At 38.0% G+C, this 23143-nt stretch overlaps 2 protein-coding genes across 2 annotated transcripts; both read left to right on the top strand.

The window, feature by feature from the left end:
• The first annotated feature begins 6557 nt into the window (after nucleotides 1-6557).
• Nucleotides 6558-6992, top strand: LOC138880885 (uncharacterized). Its single transcript, XM_070161068.1, has one exon. It carries the CDS (start codon nucleotides 6558-6560, stop codon nucleotides 6990-6992), a length of 435 nt encoding a protein of 144 aa, XP_070017169.1.
• A 5142-nt stretch (nucleotides 6993-12134) lies between these two features.
• Nucleotides 12135-14000, top strand: LOC104235717 (ankyrin repeat-containing protein BDA1-like). Its single transcript, XM_009789529.2, has 2 exons — nucleotides 12135-12742; nucleotides 13364-14000. The coding sequence occupies exons 1-2, from the start codon at nucleotides 12167-12169 to the stop codon at nucleotides 13922-13924; spliced, it is 1137 nt and encodes a 378-aa protein (XP_009787831.1). The 5' UTR covers nucleotides 12135-12166; the 3' UTR covers nucleotides 13925-14000.
• The last annotated feature ends 9143 nt before the right edge of the window (nucleotides 14001-23143 follow it).

Raw genomic sequence — 23143 nt, 5'->3', positions numbered from 1 at the left:
TTCGTTAAATTAATTTTCAGATTTCAAAATAGAAGTTTAATTAGTTGTTTTCATGTTTATTTCATGTTTGTATTATTGTTTAAGTAAGTATTTGTTAGTTTGATGTTTGTTAGATTCAAATTGAAATTTAATCAACTATTTCTTCAATTTGTTTCATGTGTTTATGTATTGTTAGAAATTGTTAATATTGTTAAGTTCAAGTTTAAGTTCATAATTGTTTCTTCGTCGATCTTGTTATTTGTTTAAAGAATTTAGTTGTATTAAAGGAATATATTGTTTTAATCGTTTAATCCGTCATGTTTGTTGTCTTAAAATAGATTCATTCATGTTCATACTTTGTTTGGATGATCTTGAATCCGAATTTTGTATAGTTTGATTTCTTGTTTACCATTTATGATTATTGCTTGAATTGTTCTCATAATCTTGTTTTAAGTTTAATATAAGAATTGTTTGTTGTAATGTTGTTAGAGTTGATTTTAAGTTCAATATGATTGAATTTAGAAATCTTCATACTTTGATTGTTGTTGTTGTTGAATCCGAAAATAGGATTGTTTGTTGCTAAAATATTGTTCAATCAAATTTTAGTTGTTCTTTGTTGTTCAATTCGTGTTCATGTGATTTGTTGTTGAAATGTTACCAGGATTGGTTCCCGATATGGTTAATTCATTCCATTAATTTGGAGTTTGTGTTGTTCATCATGTTCATGTAAATTGTTGTTGAAGATTGTTGAGAAATTGGTCATCTTGACTATATTTTGGTTGAGTTATGATTAATTGATTGTTTAGAGCAGAGGGGTAATTTGGTAAATTGTATTGCATTCGGGGGTAGATTTGTAATTTCAGTAAGGTCGGAAGGGGTAGTTTAGGAATTGTACATTTTGTAATTGTTTATTTGAAGCATGGGGGACAAAATGAAATGGGGTGGGTTGTGATATGATTATTTAATATAAAAGGGGGACAAGATTTAAATTAAAGGGGAATCTTGCATTATTTTAAATAAAGCATGGGAGACAAAATATAATGGGGTGGTGTGATATGTTTATTTAATGTAATGGGGATGAGTGGAAAAATAATGGGTTGGGTAGAGAAAAAGTATTGATTTTAATTAATTAAAAGGTTTATGGGATGTGTTATATATGTGAAGTCTTGAAGACAAATGAACAAGAAATACAGAGAGATAGAGAGAGATACGAAAAAAATACATATACAAATAGAGAAAAAAACGGGCAGAGAATAGAAGAGAGAAAAATTCCGAAAAATATTTAAGCTTTCAAAATAAAAATAAAACTAAAAATCTACTGCTTTCTTTCTTTGTTTGAAATTAGTATTAATGGTTGTTGTTTCATTTAAAGCTTAAAGCTTTTGTTTTTGGGATTACTACTCCACCGGTCTGTACTGGGTTGTTACTGTTGCTGGGCAGTTGTTGCTGTTGTACTGTTATTACTGCTGCTGATTCTCATCTTCATTTTCTTTTGCTTCCAATATCAGGTACATATCTGTAAATTCATGTCACGAAAAGCTTCAACATGACAAATTAATGAAGTTCGGGAATTATAATTCTGTTTTCCATTCATTCAAGTTCATTAGTTAAAAATTTGGTTTTTTGTTTCAGTTGATTAATATAGTAGTACGTTTGGCGTAATGAATATAAGATAATTGTTACCTCTTAAAATTCGTTTAAGTGTTGTAATAATATCATCTATTTCCGAATTCTCATTAAGTGAAGTCATGATTAAAATATCAAGGTAGGGAACATGGCATAAAATGGGCCATTAATTACATCCCGTAATATTGTTAGCTAAATGTAAAGTAGAATGGAAGTATCAAGAAATTACATTATTAGTATATCTTGTAAAAAATCTGATTTTGGTTTAGATTGATATAAGTTGTATGTTCATATATGGCATGATGATGAGTATATATATAATCATATATGGAAGGTGATTTGATATAGCTCGTTACGATGTTAGAGTGTTATGAATGTTTTAGACGGACAATTGTGTTGCATGTAAGGCAATTTTATTCAATCGATTTGTATAATAATTCCCTTTCTTATCAACTTGATGCCTATCTACCATCATAAACAAATTAATCAAACGATTATAACTTTGGATTAAAAACAATTAATGTAGAAGGTGATTAGGTTTATAGATTATAACATTTTTTTAGCATTCGCTTCAAATAGAACAATGAAAATTCTTCAAAAATATCACTTCCTTACATCCATTCTTTCCCAATTTTTATACGTAATTTGCATGTTGTTTATTTGGGTAGGCAAATATTGTATTCACTAAATGGTAGTATTAATCACACATTTATTTTTACTCCACAAATTCGAATGGTTTGAGGAATATAATTCATACGCGAAAAACATAAATTGCGACCAACGTCCAATAAATTGTAAATTCTTTTTAAGGAATTTAGAGACTAAAAGAATATTTATTTCTCATGATGTTCACATAAAAATACGTGGATATAATAAACAATTTGTAAACAAATTTATACTACCATCAAGAATATTTTTGTGATTAGGGATACGTTCGCGTAACCTAATTATATTTCTAAAGGCAATTCGGATTATGCGTTCGCGCAACTTCGATCGAATATTTAATAAAAGGGATTTCTCGGAGAATATCATTATTAATTTCATAAAAACCCGAGATGTGAGGTTCACTACTTAATTATACAAAAAGGGCGAATATTCTTGATTTTATTTAAAGCATAATTTCGAAAATAATTATTTTAATAAAAATATTATCTATATTATTGTGTACACGTGCGCGTGACACAACTCCGCATGTTTTAAAAAATATAATTTATAACACGAATATACGTACGCGTGATTCGATTCAAAGAAGGGACTTTAAATCTAAATAGAAGCGGTAACAATAAAATCATGCAATAAAAAATGTATTTAGCAAATCAAAATAATCAAGCCGAATATAACATTTGAGCGACCGTGCTAGAACCACGGAACTCGGGAATGCCTAACACCTTTTCCCGGGTTAACAGAATTCCTTATCCGGATTTCTGGTGCGCAGACTGTTAAATAGACAGAGTCATATTCTTTTCCTCGCTTCGGGATTAAAATAGGTGACTTGGGACACCCTAAATCTCCCAAGTGGCGACTCTGAAATAAAGAAATAAATCCCGTTTCGACTGTCCTTTAATTGGAAAAAACTCCCTACGCACCCTCGCGGGGGCGGAAAAAGGAGGTGCGACAGTGAAGATGTAGATGAAGCTGATGGAGTCAAAGAACGAGAAGCAGTCGCATCTAATGCAACACTGATAGATGGATGCTCCCCAACCAAGGACGACAGGTATTCGGTACTCGGCCTCGTAGTAACAGAAACATCAGCTGGGACCCGGCAGTGGGAGTTTGCATTTTCTACCGAATTAGACTCCCCCAGAGTGCTGAGGTGTCGTCCTCGGTTGGAAAAGTTAACTCAGCAGATGGAGCATTCTGTTGAGCTGATAATGAACGTCGCCTTCTATGTAGAGAAGCCCCATCATCACTGGCTTCTGCATTATGGTCGACCACCACGGTGTCTATGAACGGCCTAAGAGGAAGGCTAGTGATCATGACTTCTGGAGACTACTCTGGGGCAATAGTCTTCGCCCTTTTATTCTTTTCCCCGGCCGAGGAAGAAGACCTTTTTTTTGGTTGCTTTTTCTCCAGCCAGGACTCCGTAATGAAATACTTGTGCCCGAAGTAGTCCCGGAGATACCTGTTCGAGTAAGTGCCTCCTAAAACAGTCTCGCTGCATCAACAGGGTCAGCCAAGAAATCCTCAGGGGCAGTAACAGAGCCCGCGACTAGACCTAATTTCATGAACAAGTCAGAAGGGTTCAACCAAGTTCTTCACATTAAAAAATAAAAGCAAGGTAAGTTCAAGTTACCATGATTTTTGGTCTTCCACCCATATTTAAGGGACAACACTTTCCATAAACGAATTTTGGGCATCATGACATTCAAGATCTTTTGGACTCACTGGTCCAAGACTTTCACCACCAGTAGGACCTATCGAGTTGCTGAAACACATGACGAGATGAAGAGTTAATACGGTCACAAAGGAATATTTAGCAAAAGAAAATATACTGAATAAAGGTCTTACGAGTACGATTCCAAGTGGCCGGAAAGGGTGATGCCATTGACGAAATAATATTATTGGTGGAATATGCAATGAACCGCTCTGTCCACCTACGGTCTCTCTCATCACCCATGCTGGTCAACAGAGCATGGTGGCCACGCTTGCAGAGTTTTATCATTCCCCTATGGAAAATCTTAGGAGAATAGAGATTCATCATATGAGCTAAGGTTAGCTCTTCTCCAGTCTCCTGGCACAGACGCCAAAGATAGGCAATCGTCCTCCACACTAAAGGGCTCACCTATGCTAAGCATACTTGGTAGTGAAGGAAAAACTCCGCAATCACATAATCGAGCTCTCCGCTCAAAGAAAACGCACCCAGAGTAAAGAGATACGTGTAAAAATATATAAAACCATCCCTAGGAAGGGTCACTCGCTCTGATAGATGAGGAAAAATGATGTCCAACTCGTGACAATGGCAGTCTTTCTTCACAATAGGAATATTGGAAGGGCGAATTGAAGAAGGATACCTACTGACAGCTAATGAACGAAGGTTAGCAGTAGGGAATTTCTCTTCAAAATCTTTTGTGGTGTAAGACTTCGGGGGATGATGGAACCTACCGTTGGAGGAGCAGAGTCCTCAGTCTTGTTCTTTTTCTTTGAAGAGCCAGCATGTTTGGAAGAAGAAGCAATTAAATAAGAGAAAGGAAAAGGGTTTTGGTTCGAAGAGAATTGGGGAAACGATAGAAAACGGAGATACAAGTTAAAAGTTTGAGAAATTATGAAGTCATAGGAGAAAGGTGATGTGTATAAGTAAAATTTTGGCGGCTAAATTCATGGCCACGATTACCTCGATAATCGGCAAAGGTTGTGCTGAATCGTGGGATGACACGTGTACGGAATATTAAATGAGGAGAGACGTATGTCTAATCAACTTTCAGAGGCCTACAAAGAGAATTATAGTAATTCCTGCCAAAAGGAGTAATTCTACCAACTTTTTGGTAACACAAGATTGTGTCACCGGAAAGCAAGGTGACTATCTATATAGGGAAAAATATGATATGACATGTGGTCACCTAAAGGAAGGACACATGGAACCCAAGACGAAGTTGGTCACCGAACGCAGCTATTCCGTTTGTCACTGGGAGAGAATGTTCATAAAGGTGTATTAAATGCTTTGCGTCCGGTAGCATTTAATAGAGAATATTCTGCAGTATTAAGAATGGCAATCCGTTACAAGGAATTTGATATTTATTTCCACCGTTACACCTTCATCAACGACCCTCATAATTGACATTAAAGGAGGGCACGATCCTAGGACCTCCTTCCCAAGACATAACTATAAGTAGAGAACTCAGTTATCATTGTAAAGGGACGAATTTTCTGGCAAACTTATACTACATTCTATACAAAGCTTTATATCATTTACTTTCTTGCTTTTTGATCTCATCATTGCTTTGACCAGAAGTCTTGCTCTCGAAATCGTCATTTCTGCTATTTTATCTACATTTTGGGGCTAAGTATCGTATTATTCTTCAATTGTTTTATTATTTCTGGATCAAATTAATTCACTTGCCTAGAAACTACGTACAATTTCAACTGTACGGGTAAACAAAAACAACGTCCTTATTATTCTTGACGATGTTTTTGAGGTTGTCTATCTTAGTGAAGTGGGCGTACCACAACCTGGAAATCATGCTGGAATATGCAAGGTTATTTCAACTTCAAGAGATATGAATGTTTGCACATATATGAGCAAAGATGTCAAAGTAGTTAAGTTCGATACCTTGAATGAGGAAGAAATTGTTCGTGAATAATATATTTGGCCATTTTGGATCATATTGAACCAATTGCAAGGGATATAACACGGAAATGTGGTGGGTTGCCACTAGCAATTCTATTTCTGGGCAAGTAAATTAAACTGATATTGATCAATAGGAATATGCTTTGTAATAATTGAGAAGCTGGTATTAACCAAACTGTCCGACTGTAGATCAAGAGGTTTTCATAAACATAAAATGTTAGAACCTCATCTGTGCAGCCCAACATCGCAATGGTCCTGAAGCATGGAAATGGCCCAACAATTGAGGACCCAGGCCCAACATCTGATTGGTCTTCCAATAGCTGTCAAATTGGAAACAAAATATAGTTGTTCCCATCCGGAAACCACTAGATAGTAGGCATGCTATTATGTAAATATAATAAGACATAGTTGTGTATATAAATATTGTATAAAGTTATACATAGTACATTAATTTGTTTGTATTCAATAGACAATAGGTAGTGGACATGTTGCTATGTTGGTATTAATACCAAAGTTTCAGAATGGTTGAGATAACAGAAAAAAAGGGAATCTCCTAAAAATTTTTGGTCTTTCAAATTCTTACATGGTATCAGAGCAGTAGCTCTAAAGTATCGATCCTTTAGTTTTTTTTTTCTGTTCACTCTTATCTTCAATATCTTGTTCTTCAATGGGTTCCATTCTTGAAACAGCTAAGGTCAGTTCAGCAAATGTCACCACCTCTGCAAATAATGGAGGTGGAATGAAGGACTCAAGTCATCCTTACTTCTTTCACCCCTCAGATTCACCCGGAATGAACTTAGTAAACACAAACTTTGATGGTAAAAGCTATGGAGGGTGGCGCAGGTCCATTCTCATTGCTCTTTCTGCCAAAAACAAGGTGGGGTTCATAGATGGAACCTGCCTTGCACCAAGCTCAGAAACACCTGACTTCAAGTTATGGAATAGGTGTAATGACATGGTCATATCTTGGTTGTTGAACTCTCTTTCCAGAGAGATTGGTGAAAGTGTCATCTATTCCAAAACAGCCAAACATCTGTGGGATGATTTGGAAGATAGATTTGGTCAATCAAATGGTGCAAAAATGTATCATTTACAGAAATAGTTGAGTGATTTGGTTCAGGGGTCAAGCAACATAGCAGGGTATTTCACTAAGATTAAGAGGCTATGGGATGAGCTAGATACCTTGAATACGCATGTCAACTGCTCATGTGAATGTAGTTGTGGAGGTAAGATGAAAATGTCCAAATCACTCCAGGATGAGAGGTTAATTATGTTTCTCATGGGGTTGAATGACACTTATGCCTCAGTGAAGAGTAGTATCTTGATGTTGACACCCCTTCCAACTGTGGGACATGCATATTCACTGTTGATGCAAGATGAGAAGCAAAGGGAAGTTTATGTAAACTCTCAATTCCCTGGAGATTCTTCATCCTTCATGGCTGCAAATCAAAGTCATCCAGGTCAGAAATTTGGAAATTCTGATTTCCAGGGAAAGAAGAACAATTTGAGCTGCTCTTACTGTAAAAAACCTGGGCATTCAGTGGATAAATGCTACAGGATCATTGGATTTCCAGCAGACTTCAAGTTCACAAGGTCAAAAAGGTTCCAGGCACCTGTTAAGAGCAATGCAGCATATTTTGACAGTGAAGCAGGAGAGCAGAGCATTGTTAATGGAAGCAATGGAAGTCAACAACTCACACAAAGCCAAGTTTCTCAGCTGGTTCAACTTCTTCAACAGGTGAAGGGTGGTCAGACAGTGTCTTCTAACTCAGATGTTGTTGCAAATGTTGCCAACTGTGTAGGTAAAGCATTTAATGGTTCACCTTCTACATCTTCCAATCTCAAAATCACCTCTTGGATATTGGATTCAGGAGCTTCTGAACATATGTCTTCAGACCCTACAATTTTTTCCACATTCAAACCTCTTCCAAAACCTTTAATGATAAATCTTCCTAATTCATATAGAATAAAAGTGACTCACATTGGAGATGTATCTATTCCAGGCAATTTGACTCTAAAAGATGTCTTATATGTGTCTTCTTTCAAATACAATCTACTTTCAGTTCAAAAAATTTGCAAACAATACAACTGTCTTCTAATCTTCTCCGCTACTACATGCATGATACAAGGCCTTTCAATGAGGATCCCTCAGGGTCTTAGTGAAGCAAAAGGGGGCATCTATCTGCTAGATTCTTCAAGCCATAAGCTTAAGAAGTCATCTGACAACATGTAGTTTCATTACCTAAAGCAAGACAATCTAGTCATGCTATTTCCCTTTCTTCAGTTTCTTTTCCTGAAAAGGTTAATTCCAATGTAAGGCTATGACATCTTAGATTAGGTCATATGCCATTTTCTGCAATGAAAAACATTAATATGCCATCTATTTTCCCTTCTATATCCAATGTTCACTATCAATGCGATATCTGTCCTTTAGCTAGACAAACAAGAATTCCTTTTCATTCAAGCAATATCACCAGCAAACATATTTTTGAACTAATTCATATTGATACATGGGGGCCATATAAGACAACTACCTATAATGGATATAGATATTTCTTTAGCATCGTTGATGATTATAGTAGGGGAACTTGGACTTTTCTGTTAAGCACAAAAAGTAACGCTTTTTCAGTATTAAAGGACTTCCTGGTGATGGTAGAAAGACAATTTTCCACCAAAGTTAAAATTATCAGATCATACAATGCACTAGAATTGGGTACAAGTTTAACAACCTCTGAATATTTAGTTTCTCAAGGGATCATACACCAAACTTCATGCACTGCTACCCCTCAACAAAATGGAGTTGTTGAGAGGAAGCATAGACACCTTTTAGAAACATCCAGGGCTCTATTGCACCAATCTAAACTTCCTATTTCATATTGGGGAGAATGCTTACTCACTGCCACTTTTTTGATCAATAGATTTCCTTCAAAAGTCATCAGGAACAAAACACCTTATGAGATTTTGTTTGGTCAAGATCCTAATTATGATTTCCTTAGATCCTTTGGTTGTTTGTGTTATGCCTCAACTCTTTCTCACAACAGGGACAAGTTAGGAGCAAGGGCTAAGGTTTGTGTGTTTATTGGGTATCCTTATGGTAAGAAAGGTTACAAACTGCTAGATTTTAATACTAAGAAGATCTTTGTTTCTAGAGACGTGCAATTCCATGAATCTATTTATCCATTTTCTCTACCATCCAGTTCTCATCCTATGTTCCCTGGATTTTTTCCAGTTACTGATTTGGTTGACAGTAGTTCTGATGCCATCAATGGACCTTTTAATTCCATTCATCCTATTTGTAATGCTCCTAATCCAGTTCATTCTTCTACTCTCATTTCTCCTCCTAGTCCTACTTCAAACCACAAATCAGAATCTCCAATTCATCATGCATCAGAGTTGGATCATTCAAAACAGGATACATCTCCACTAATTTTGAGAAGATCAGACAGACCTCATACTAGACCAACCTATTTACATGATTATGTTTGCAATAATGTTTACTTGACTACTTTAACTGATTCATGTTTCAATCAACCTGTTAATCCTACCATTCTTTCCTTTGCTGGACTTTCCACTATCAATCAACATCTTATTAACTCTATTTCAAACATAGTTGAACCTACCAGTTTTTCCCAAGCTAATATGCATCCTGGTTGGCAACAAGCAATGGACACTGAGTTTAAAGCACTAGAAGCCAACCAAACTTGGGAAATTGTGGAATTACCACATGGAAAAAAGGCTCTTCCTTGCAAATGGGTTTATAAAGTAAAACATCATGCAGATGGAAGTGTAGAGAGGTTGAAGGCTATGCTGGTTATTCGAGGTGACATTCAAAGAGAAGGGATTGACTTTAACGAGACATTTTCCCCAGTGGTAAAAATGACTACCATACGATGTCTTCTAGCTATTGCAGTCAAGAAAGGATGGGGAATCTCACAGCTAGATGTAAACAACGCATTCTTACATGGTGAATTACAGGAAGAGGTATATATGAAGTTTCCAGTAGGAAAAATTCCAACTAATCCCAACCATGTGTGTTTACTTCGCAAATCACTTTATGGTTTGAGGCAAGCCTCGCGCCAATGGTATGCCAGGCTAACAGCAGCATTAAGTTTCAAAGGGTTTCATTCATCTCTTAATGACTACTCACTCTTTTACAAGAAATCACTAGATTCAATTTCAATTGTCGCAGTTTACGTAGATGACATCCTACTTACAGGAAATAACAAAGAAGAACTTCATCAATTGAAACAATTTCTTCACCAGGAATTTCAGATCAAGGACTTAGGTGACTTACACTATTTTTTGGGTCTGGAGACTCTTCGCGAGCCACAAGGTTTAATCATCAGTCAACGGAAATTCACCTTGGAAGTTCTTGAAGAATTTGATTGTAGTCGTCTGCCCTCTGCCACATCTCCATTGGACCCTTCATGCAAGCTTAGTGCTGAATCTGGTGACCTTCTTTCTGATCCAACTGTCTATCGCCGACTCCTAGGCAAATTGAATTATCTCACTCACACAAGACCAGACCTGTCCTATCCAGTACAACACCTCAGTCAATTCATGCAACAGCCCCGAGTGCCTCACTTTGATGCTGCCCTACGGGTGGTTAGATATCTCAGATCCAACCCTGGACAGGGTATTTTCATGTCCTCTGCTCCCTCCCTCACACTACTTGCATTTTGTGATGCGGATTGGGGATCTTGTGTTGATACACGACGATCTATAAGTGGGTATTTTGTCACTCTCGGCGGATCTCCAATTTCATGGAAATCCAAGAAGCAAGCTTCAGTATCGCTCTCATCCGCCGAAGCAGAGTATCGATCTATGAGGCGGGTAGTTGCTGAAGTCACTTGGCTAACTCGACTCTTGACAGATCTCGATACACCACCGTCTCTTCCGATTTCTGTTCATTCTGATTCACAAGTTGCGATTCACATCGCTCGGAACCCTGTATTCCATGAGCGAACAAAGCACGTTGACCTTGATTGCCATTTTGTGAGGCAACAATTTCTCTCTGGTTTGATTTCTCTGTCCTTTGTCCCATCATCCTCTCAATTAGCTGATATATTCACCAAACCCCTATCTGGCCCATCTCATAATTTGGTTCTTGGCAAGTTGGGCCTCGCTACACTCCCCTCCAACTTGAGAGGGGGTGTTAGAACCTCATCTGTGCAGCCCAACATCGCAATGGTCCAGAAGCATGGAAATGGCCCAACAATTGAGGACCCAAGCCCAACATCTGATTGGTCTTCCAATAGCTGTCAAATTGGAAACAAAATATAGTTGTTCCCATCCGGAAACCACTAGATAGTAGGCATGCTATTATGTAAATATAATAAGACATAGTTGTGTATATAAATATTGTATAAAGTTATACATAGTACATTAATTTGTTTGTATTCAATAGACAATAGGTAGTGGACATGTTGCTATGTTGGTATTAATACCAAAGTTTCAGAATGGTTGAGATAACAGAAAAAAAGGGAATCTCCTAAAATTTTTTGGTCTTTCAAATTCTTACATAAAAACTACGATTCTGAGAATATTGGTCTTTGTTTTTGTTCATTTTTTATTTATTAGGTCGTTCTGATCAATTGGTTGATTTAGGAACTGTTTTCAGTGTGCAGATTAAAATAACAAAATTAAAATTCAAGAAAGTTAAAAAATGGTACGTACCTTTATTTACTAGTAACATTTTCAGTGTCTTAATTATTAATTTTCATCAAGTAACTTAGCCCGGCTGTCCCTCAATTTCTAGCCAATATTTCCAAGTATGTATTTGGAACCTCTTCGCTCATTTCTCAAAACCAATAGGAAATCCAAAATTCTAGCAATAGAACCTCGCAATCCTATCGAAAGTCTAACTGCCTCTCTAACTGGCTGGTTGTCGACGTTATTTCACTCCAAGAGAACCTTCTTTCCAAATTCGTTTGCTTCAACACCCTTAATCTTGTCTAACAAATTATTACTATCCAAAAAGTTGGTCCTTGCTGGGCATACCGCATACCTCAACTAGTTATTTTAAAATGAAATAAAGAACATGGTAGAATTATATGTATAAAATATACGTAGATTTAATATTACAAAATCCAAATATTCTGGTGGCTGTGTGAATTTCGAAACTTCCTCGTACCTTTCGCGGTCTAGCAAGAATTTTCGCAGTAGTGTGCAAGTAATTCTTCAGTAGTAACACAGCTTCAGTTTTAGGATCTCACAGGTCTCTATTTATATCTATTATATTCAATATTCAATAGTGTTAATAAACTATATTGAGAAATGGAGCTAGAGTTGAAACGGACAGCCGAAACAGGGGATATTAATGCTTTCTATGGAGTTGTTGAAAGAAAACCAGGAATTCTTAAAGCCATAGAAGCGAAAGATTTTGCAGAAACACCATTACATGTAGCTGCATCTGCTGGGAACACAGAATTGGCTATTGAAATCTTGAGTTTAAAGCCTTCCTTTGGGAGGAAGCTAAATCCCAGCGGATATAGCCCATTGGATATGGCCTTGCGTTATGGACAGCAAGAGACGGTTAAGCAGCTCATAAAGTTTGATCCTGAGCTCATTGGACTACGAAGTAGGGAGAGGAAGACTCCATTACACTATGCAGCGGAAACTGACGATGCTGATCTTGTTGCAGAGTTTCTAGTTGCCTGCCCCACTGCAGTCAAGCAACTGACCGTTCGAGGAGAAACTGCAGTCCATTTGGCTGTGCTAAAAGGAAGTACAAATGCTTTTAACGTGCTAATGGGTTGGATAATTCGGACAGACAACACGGGGATACTGGGATGGAAGGATAACAGAGGTAATACAGTGTTGCATATTGCTGCACAGACAGGTCAAGTTGAGGTACGATGCATGTTCTTAATTTTGGAAGATTATTTGGTCTAATAGAAATAATGTTTTTCGTGAGTACCTCTTACAAAATATTGATGGTATGCTATGCTATCCTAAAGGACATTTTAAAGACTTGAATGTCATGTGTATGACTAGGTTATGAGGAATATTTTAGCCGATTTGGATGAATTGTTGGTTTGTTTGATTTGGAGGAATTGGCCGAACGAAAAGAAGAAAACTACTGGCCGGCAATTCATTTTGCTGGCAAAGTTCCATATTTTCTGTTATTTTAATCTAGAGCTGTTTCATACACCCAATTTCCATTTCATTGTCTACAGCATCATGTGTCCATAGATGCATACATTTTCCACTACTGTCGAGTGTTCAATAGGTTAGGCTCTCATTCTTACAGTATTATATATTAGGAGTAGTTTCTAGATTAAAAATGCTGACAAGCTATATATGGGTTGTCACAGTCTATGTATAATATACTTTTTACTTTACATTACGCTGTGGCTTCAAAATTGATATCTAATTTATTTTTTCTCTTATGTTTCATAAAGCTTAACCGTGTATTGTGGTTGAGTTTTGTTTTACTAGTAATATATTATACTCATGAAACATGGTTATCAGGTTATTGAGCGATTAATAAAGGAGAAAGTTAACCTTCATGGCAGAAATCAAGCAAATCAGACAGCTCTTGATGTGGTTAGTAGCGCGGAGATTCAGAACTTATTGCGACGAGCCGGCGCTCTGCGGTCGTCAGAGCTTCTTGACGATCTCATGTACAAAGATTTTCTGACCACACACAAGTACAAGCAATGTAGACAAGCAGCGCGGACACAAGTGGATTTGGATAAAGGAATTGCAGATGGCGCGCGAAATTCGTTTCTAGTAGCGACTGTATTGATTGCAACAGCCACTTTTCAAGCCGTTCTTAGTCCTCCTGGTGGAGGTTGGCTTAGCAAAGAAGACGACACTAATTACATAAACAGCAACCCTACTTTACCTGCGCCTCCGCCTCCGCCGGTGGAGTTATACGATGATGTTAACTTCGAGATTGATATGTTCAACTTTTACAAATTTATATTCCTAAATTCCATAACATTTGGTTCTTCTCTCGGGATGACTTTCCTGTTGATGCCTTTGAGTGTTAAAGTAGTTGTCAGAAATGTTTGTATCGGTGGGAAATGAATAGTTGGGGGGTTTTCCCCCTATAAAAGAAGGCTTAATGTTTAGGATTTAAATACACCTCTCATTTACCTTCTCATCTGTTTAAGGCATTTGTATCTTCTCTCTTTAGTATTATTTCACTTGTATTTTGGAGTGAAATAAAATATTGGTTGTGTCCGAGGAGTAGGCAAAATTAGCCGAACCTCGTAAATTCTGGTGTTCCCTTTATTGTTGCTTTATTGTCTTATTTATTATTTGGTGGCTGTCATAATTTTTGGTATAGTAGTTGTGACTTATTCACACTATATACATTTGGCTTCCGCAACAATTGGTATCAGAGCCAAGGTACTGTCTAAGTATGCTCTGTGGTTGCAGCATAGTCTGATCTTCCACATCAGAAAAGATTTATCTTGGTAACTGAGTCAAGGTTCTGTCTGAGTATGCTCTGTGGTTGCAGCTTAGTCTGATCTTCCACACCAGAAAGGAAATAATCTTGATTTGTATCGTCAGCTATTAAATAATATTTGTGTCAAAGATGGGAGACAATAAACAAGAAGAATCTACATCAAGTGTCAACAATACGTCATCATTGGCATCTTCGCTTATGACAAGAATTGTGTCAAATGCGAAATTTGCGGTAGAAATATTTGACGGGTCCGGACATTTTGGGATGTGGCAAGGCGAGGTTCTAGATGTCCTTTTTCAACAAGGGCTAGATCTGGCCATTGAAGAAAAGAAACCAGATGTTATTGGAGAAGAAGATTGGAGAATTATCAACCGTGTTGCTTGCGGTACCATTCGATCCTACCTTGCTAGAGAGCAGAAATATCCATACACAAAGGAAACTTCTGCAAGTAAATTATGGAAAGCACTGGAGGATAAATTTTTGAAGAAAAATAGTCAAAATAAATTGTACATGAAGAAGAGACTGTTTCACTTCACCTATGTTCCTGGTACCACGATGAATGAACATATCACCAGTTTCAATAAGTTGGTCACAGATTTGCAAAATATGGATACAACTTATGATGATGGTGACTTGGCCTTAATGTTGTTGGCGTCACTTCCTGATGAGTACGAGCACCTTGAAACTACTCTACTCCATGGAAATGACGAAATTTCTCTCAGAGAAGTTTGTTCGGCTTTGTACAGCTATGAACAAAGAAAGCGAGAAAAACAGAAGGGCGAAGAAGGAGAAGCACTATTTGTGAGGGGTTGTCCTCAAAGTCAAATGAGGACAAAGAAGGGAAGATCCAAGTCAAGATCCAGACCCAGCAAAGATGAATGTGCCTTTTGTCGAGAAAAGGGGCACTGGAAGAAAGACTGTCCGAAGTTGAAGAATAAGGCCAAACATAACAATGGAAAGGCCATTATGGATTCAAATGTAGCTGATTGTGATGATTCAGACTTCTCATTAGTTACAACAGAGTCATTAACATCATCAGACATATGGTTGATGGACTCGGCTTGTAGCCATCATATGTGTCCCAACAGGGACTGGTTTGTGGAATTTCAAGAAGGAGAATATGGAGTCATCCACACAGCGGATAACAGCCCTCTTACCTCATATGACATTGGTTCAATACGATTAAGGAACCATGATGGAATGATCAGAACATTAACAGATGTTCGATATGTACCGGATTTGAAGAAGAATCTCATCTCTGTGGGAGCCCTGGAATCAAAAGGGTTCAAAATCATTGCAGAAAATGGAGTGATGAGAGTATGCTCCGGTGCACTAGTGGTAATGAAGGCTAATCAGAAGAATAATAATATGTACCGCTATCGTGGCAGTACAGTTATTGGGACAGCGATAGTGACATCCAGTGACGACAAAGAGGCAGAAGCAACCAAGCTATGGCACATGCGCTTGGGACATGCTGGAGGAAAATCCTTGAAAACTCTATCAGATCAAGGATTGTTAAAAGGAGTAAAGACTTGCAACTTGGAGTTTTGTGAGCATTGTGTCAAAGGGAAACAGACAAGGGTTAAATTTGGTACAGCGATCCATAATACTAAAGGCATTTTGGATTATGTACACTCTGATGTTTGGGGTCCTTCCAAAATACCTTCATTGGGTGGGAAGCACTATTTTGTAACCTTTGTTGATGATTTTTCTCGAAGAGTGTGGGTGTATACAATGAAAAACAAAGATGAAGTGCTGGGAATTTTTCTCAAATGGAAGACGATGGTGGAGAATCAAACAGGCAAGAGGATCAAGTGTATTCGCACAGACAATGGAGGTGAATACAAAAATGATCATTTCAATAAGGTCTGTCAAAATGATGGCATCGTCCGACACCTCACTGTCAGACATACACCACAACAGAATGGAGTGGCTGAACGTATGAACCGGACCTTGCTGGAGAAGGTACGGTGTATGTTGTCCAATGCTGGCTTGGGCAAAGAATTTTGGGCTGAGGCAGTTACATATGCATGTCACCTCATTAATCGTCTACCATCTGCTGCTATTGATGGCAAAACACCATTTGAAAAATGGTACGGAAAACCTGCTGTAGATTATAACTCTTTGCACGTGTTTGGCTCAACTGCATATTATCATGTGACGGAGTCAAAATTGGATCCAAGGGCAAAGAAGGCTATTTTTATGGGAATTACTTCTGGAGTCAAAGGATATCGCTTATGGTGTCCTATGACAAAGAAAGTAATATTCAGCAGGGATGTTACCTTTGATGAATCTGCTATGGTAAATAAGGTAACAGAAGATACCAAACAAAATAAAGGTGCTTCTAAGCAGGTGGAGTTTGAGGGAAAATTTATTTTTCCTACACAAGAAGCAGAGGAGGAAACAAATGAAGATTACCCTCTGGAAGGAGAGCCAGTAGAGGAGATTCCAACTCAGGAACCTCAACAACAACTTGAATCAATAGCAACCAGCAGGCCAAAAAGAACAATAACGAAACCTGTTCGTCTCATAGAGACGGTTGCTTGTGCAACCTCAATTGTAGCTGATGATGTTCCTACCACTTATAAAGACGCAGTCCAAAGTTCAGAAGAAGATAAGTGGAGGATTTCCATGAATGATGAAATACAGTCCCTTCATCAGAATCATACATGGAGATTGACCAATCTCCCGAAGGGAAAGAAAGCAATTGGGTGCAAATGGGTATTTGCAAAGAAAGAAGGATTTCCTAACCAAGTAGATGTTCGCTACAAAGCAAGATTGGTGGCCAAAGGATATGCTCAAAAGGAGGGAATTGATTACAATGAAGTGTTTTCTCCAGTTGTAAAACATTCCTCCATTAGAATTATGTTGGCTTTGGTAGCACAATTGGATTTGGAACTAGTTCAGATGGATGTAAAAACTGCGTTTTTACATGGAAACTTGGAGGAGGAAATCTACATGACTCAGCCAGAAGGATTCAAAGTTGCTGGAAAAGAAAATATGGTGTGCAAACTTGAAAAATCATTGTACGGATTGAAACAATCTTCTAGACAATGGTACAAGCGATTTGACGAGTTTATGTTGCGGCAAGGGTACAAGAGAAGCAAATACGATCATTGTGTGTATTTGCGCAAGCTTAAAGATGGTTCCTTTGTATATCTTCTCCTATATGTTGATGATATGTTGATAGCTTCCAAGAATTCGGAAGAAATTGATAAGTTGAAGATTCAACTGAAGAAGGAGTTCGAGATGAAGGATTTGGGTGAGGCAAAGAAAATTCTTGGCATGGAGATAATTAGAGATAGACGTTCAAAGAAACTCTGTTTATCTCAAAAGGAATATTTGAAGAGAGTACTTCAACGTTTTGGCATAGATGACAAGACTAAGCCAGTTAGTACTCCACTTGCTTCCCATTTTAAGCTAAGTACTACTATGTCGCCAATGGATGAAGCTGAACGAGAGTATATGTCAAAGGTACCATACGCAAATGCTGTTGGTAGCTTGATGTATGCAATGGTTTGCACAAGGCCTGACATTTCACAAGCTGTTGGAGTTATTAGCAGATATATGCACAATCCAGGGAAGGAGCATTGGCAAGCTGTGAAGTGGATTCTACGGTATATTCATAATACTGTAGATGTCGGGTTAGTTTTTGAGCAGGAAGACAATCAGTCTGTAGTTGGATATTGTGACTCAGATTTTGCGGGTGATCTGGACAAACGAAGATCAACTACTGGTTATGTGTTTACTTTTGCAAAGGCACCAGTTAGTTGGAAGTCTACTTTGCAGTCAACAGTTGCTTTGTCTACAACAGAGGCAGAGTACATGGCTATTACAGAGGCTGTGAAAGAGGCAATTTGGCTTCAAGGATTGCTAAAGGAGCTTGGTGTTGAACAAAAAGGTATCACAATTTTTTGTGATAGTCAAAGTGCTATTCAATTAGCGAAGAACCAAGTTTATCATGCAAGGACGAAGCACATTGATGTTCGGTATCATTTCGTACGAGAAATCATAGAAGAAGGTGGAGTCACGGTGAAGAAAATTCATACTACGGAGAATCCTGCTGATATGCTGACAAAGGTGGTGACTGCGGTCAAGTTTCAACATTGTTTGGATTTGATCAACATTGTTGAAAACTGAAGATTGAAGATGAAGACACAATCAAAATTTGTTATTGAGAGAAAATTGAAGATGTGGAATTTTGCCAAGGTGGAGATTTGTTAAAGTAGTTGGCAGAAATGTTTGTCCCACATCGGTGGGAAATGAATAGTTGGGGGAGTTTCCCCCCTATAAAAGAAGACTTAATGTTTAGGATTGAAACACACCTCTCATTTGCCTTCTCATCTGTTTAAGGCATTTGTATCTTCTCTCTTTAGTATTATTTCACTTGTATTTTGGAGTGAAATAAAATATTGGTTGTGTCCGAGGAGTAGGCAAAATTAGCCGAACCTCGTAAATTCTGGTGTTCCCTTTATTGTTGCTTTATTGTCTTATTTATTATTTGGTGGCTGTCATAATTTTGGTATAGTAGTTGTGACTTATTCACACTATATACATTTGGCTTCCGCAACAATTGGTATCAGAGCCAAGGTACTGTCTAAGTATGCTCTGTGGTTGCAGCATAGTCTGATCTTCCACATCAGAAAAGATTTATCTTGGTAACTGAGTCAAGGTTCTGTCTGAGTATGCTCTGTAGTTGCAGCTTAGTCTGATCTTCTACATCAGAAAGGAAATAATCTTGATTTGTGTCGTCAGCTATTAAATAATATTTGTGTCAAATATGGGAGACAATAAACAAGAAGAATCTACATCAAGTGTCAACAATACGTCATCATTGGCATCTTCGCTTATGACAAGAATTGTGTCAAATGCGAAATTTGCGGTAGAAATTTTTGACGGGTCCGGACATTTTGGGATGTGGCAAGGCGAGGTTCTAGATGTCCTTTTTCAACAAGGGCTAGATCTGGCCATTGAAGAAAAGAAACCAGATGTTATTGGAGAAGAAGATTGGAGAATTATCAACCGTGTTGCTTGCGGTACCATTCGATCCTACCTTGCTAGAGAGCAGAAATATCCATACACAAAGGAAACTTCTGCAAGTAAATTATGGAAAGCACTGGAGGATAAATTTTTGAAGAAAAACAGTCAAAATAAATTGTACATGAAGAAGAGACTGTTTCACTTCACCTATGTTCCTGGTACCACGATGAATGAACATATCACCAGTTTCAATAAGTTGGTTACAGATTTGCAAAATATGGATACAACTTATGCCTACTCCTCGAACACAGCCAATATTTTATTCCACTTCAAAAATACAAGTGAAATAATACTAAAGAGAGAAGATACAAATGCCTTAAACAGATGAGAAGACAAATGAGAGGTGTGTTTAAATCCTAAACATTAAGCCTTCTTTTATAGGGGGAAAATCCCCCAACTATTCATTTCCCACCGATGTGGGACAAACATTTCTGTCAACTACTTTAACAAATCTCCACCTTGGCAAAATTCCACATCTTCAATTTTCTCTCAGTAACAAATTTTGATTGTGTCTTCATCTTCAATCTTCAGTTTTCAACAATGTTGATCAAATCCAAACAATGTTGAAACTTGACCGCAGTCACCACCTTTGTCAGCATATCAGCAGGATTCTCCGTAGTATGAATTTTCTTCACCGTGACTCCACCTTCTTCTATGATTTCTCGTACGAAATGATACCGAACATCAATGTGCTTCGTCCTTGCATGATAAACTTGGTTCTTCGCTAATTGAATAGCACTTTGACTATCACAAAAAATTGTGATACCTTTTTGTTCAACACCAAGCTCCTTTAGCAATCCTTGAAGCCAAATTGCCTCTTTCACAGCCTCTGTAATAGCCATGTACTCTGCCTCTGTTGTAGACAAAGCAACTGTTGACTGCAAAGTAGACTTCCAACTAACTGGTGCCTTTGCAAAAGTAAACACATAACCAGTAGTTGATCTTCGTTTGTCCAGATCACCCGCAAAATCTGAGTCACAATATCCAACTACAGACTGATTGTCTTCCTGCTCAAAAACTAACCCGACATCTACAGTATTATGAATATACCGTAGAATCCACTTCACAGCTTGCCAATGCTCCTTCCCTGGATTGTGCATATATCTGCTAATAACTCCAACAGCTTGTGAAATGTCAGGCCTTGTGCAAACCATTGCATACATCAAGCTACCAACAGCATTTGCGTATGGTACCTTTGACATATACTCTCGTTCAGCTTCATCCATTGGCGACATAATAGTACTTAGCTTAAAATGGGAAGCAAGTGGAGTACTAACTGGCTTAGTCTTGTCATCTATGCCAAAACGTTGAAGTACTCTCTTCAAATATTCCTTTTGAGATAAACAGAGTTTCTTTGAACGTCTATCTCTAATTATCTCCATGCCAAGAATTTTCTTTGCCTCACCCAAATCCTTCATCTCGAACTCCTTCTTCAGTTGAATCTTCAACTTATCAATTTCTTCCGAATTCTTGGAAGCTATCAACATATCATCAACATATAGGAGAAGATATACAAAGGAACCATCTTTAAGCTTGTGCAAATACACACAATGATCGTATTTGCTTCTCTTGTACCCTTGCCGCAACATAAACTCGTCAAATTGCTTGTACCATTGTCTAGAAGATTGTTTCAATCCGTACAACGATTTTTCAAGTTTGCACACCATATTTTCTTTTCCAGCAACTTTGAATCCTTCTGGCTGAGTCATGTAGATTTCCTCCTCCAAGTTTCCATGTAAAAATGCAGTTTTTACATCCATCTGAACTAGTTCCAAATCCAATTGTGCTACCAAAGCCAACATAATTCTAATGGAGGAATGTTTTACAACTGGAGAAAACACTTCATTGTAATCAATTCCCTCCTTTTGAGCATATCCTTTGGCCACCAATCTTGCTTTGTAGCGAACATCTACTTGGTTAGGAAATCCTTCTTTCTTTGCAAATACCCATTTGCACCCAATTGCTTTCTTTCCCTTCGGGAGATTGGCCAATCTCCATGTATGATTCTGATGAAGGGACTGTATTTCATCATTCATGGCAATCCTCCACTTATCTTCTTCTGAACTTTGGACTGCGTCTTTATAAGTGGTAGGAACATCATCAGCTACAATTGAGGTTGCACAAGCAACCGTCTCTATGAGACGAACAGGTTTCGTTATTGTTCTTTTTGGCCTGCTGGTTGCTATTGATTCAAGTTGTTGTTGAGGTTCCTGAGTTGGAATCTCCTCTACTGGCTCTTCTTCCAGAGGGTAATCTTCATTTGTTTCCTCCTCTGCTTCTTGTGTAGGAAAAATAAATTTTCCCTCAAACTCCACCTGCTTAGAAGCACCTTTATTTTGTTTGGTGTCTTCTGTTACCTTATTTACCATAGCAGATTCATCAAAGGTAACATCCCTGCTGAATATTACTTTCTTTGTCATAGGACACCATAAGCGATATCCTTTGACTCCAGAAGTAATTCCCATAAAAATAGCCTTCTTTGCCCTTGGATCCAATTTTGACTCCGTCACATGATAATATGCAGTTGAGCCAAACACGTGCAAAGAGTTATAATCTACAGCAGGTTTTCCATACCATTTTTCAAATGGTGTCTTGCCATCAATAGCAGCAGATGGTAGACGATTAATGAGGTGGCATGCATATGTAATTGCCTCAGCCCAAAATTCTTTGCCCAAGCCAGCATTGGACAACATACACCGTACCTTCTCCAGCAAGGTCCGGTTCATACGTTCTGCCACTCCATTCTGTTGTGGTGTATGTCTAACAGTGAAGTGTCGGACGATGCCATCATTTTCACAGACCTTATTGAAATGATCATTTTTGTATTCACCTCCATTGTCTGTGCGAATACACTTGATCCTCCTGCCTGTTTGATTTTCCACCATCGTCTTCCATTTGAGAAAAATTCCTAGCACTTCATCTTTGTTTTTCATTGTATACACCCACACTCTTCGAGAAAAATCATCAACAAAGGTTACAAAATAGTGCTTCCCACCCAATGAAGGTGTTTTGGAAGGACCCCAAACATCAGAGTGTACATAATCCAAAATGCCTTTAGTATTATGGATCGTTGTACCAAATTTAACCCTTGTTTGTTTCCCTTTAACACAATGCTCACAAAACTCCAAGTTGCAAGCCTTTACTCCTTTTAACAATCCTTGATCTGATAGAGTTTTCAAGGATTTTCCTCCAGCATGTCCCAAGCGCATGTGCCATAGCTTGGTTGCTTCTGCTTCTTTGTCATCACTGGATGTCACTGTCGCTGTCCCAATAACTGTACTGCCACGATAGCGGTACATATTATTATTCTTCCGATTAGCCTTCATTACCACTAGTGCACCGGAGCATACTCTCATCACTCCATTTTCTGCAATGATTTTGAACCCTTTTGATTCTAGGGCTCCCACAGAGATGAGATTCTTCTTCAAATCCGGTACATATCGAACATCTGTTAATGTTCTGATCATTCCATCATGGTTCCTTAATCGTATTGAACCAATGCCATATGAGGTAAGAGGGTTGTTATCCGCTGTGTGGATGACTCCATATTCTCCTTCTTGAAATTCCACAAACCAGTCCCTGTTGGGACACATATGATGGCTACAAGCCGAGTCCATCAACCATATGTCTGATGATGTTGATGACTCTGTTGTAACTAATGAGAAGTCTGAATCATCACAATCAGCTACATTTGAATCCATAATGGCCTTTCCATTGTTATGTTTGGCCTTATTCTTCAACTTCGGACAGTCTTTCTTCCAGTGCCCCTTTTCTCGACAAAAGGCACATTCATC

Source organism: Nicotiana sylvestris, chromosome 11 (assembly GCF_000393655.2).
Source record: "Nicotiana sylvestris chromosome 11, ASM39365v2, whole genome shotgun sequence".
In the NCBI taxonomy this organism is placed as follows: Eukaryota; Viridiplantae; Streptophyta; class Magnoliopsida; order Solanales; family Solanaceae; genus Nicotiana; species Nicotiana sylvestris.
The sequence above is the reverse complement of the archived record's forward strand: the minus strand, read 5'-3'. Positions and strand labels throughout refer to the sequence as shown.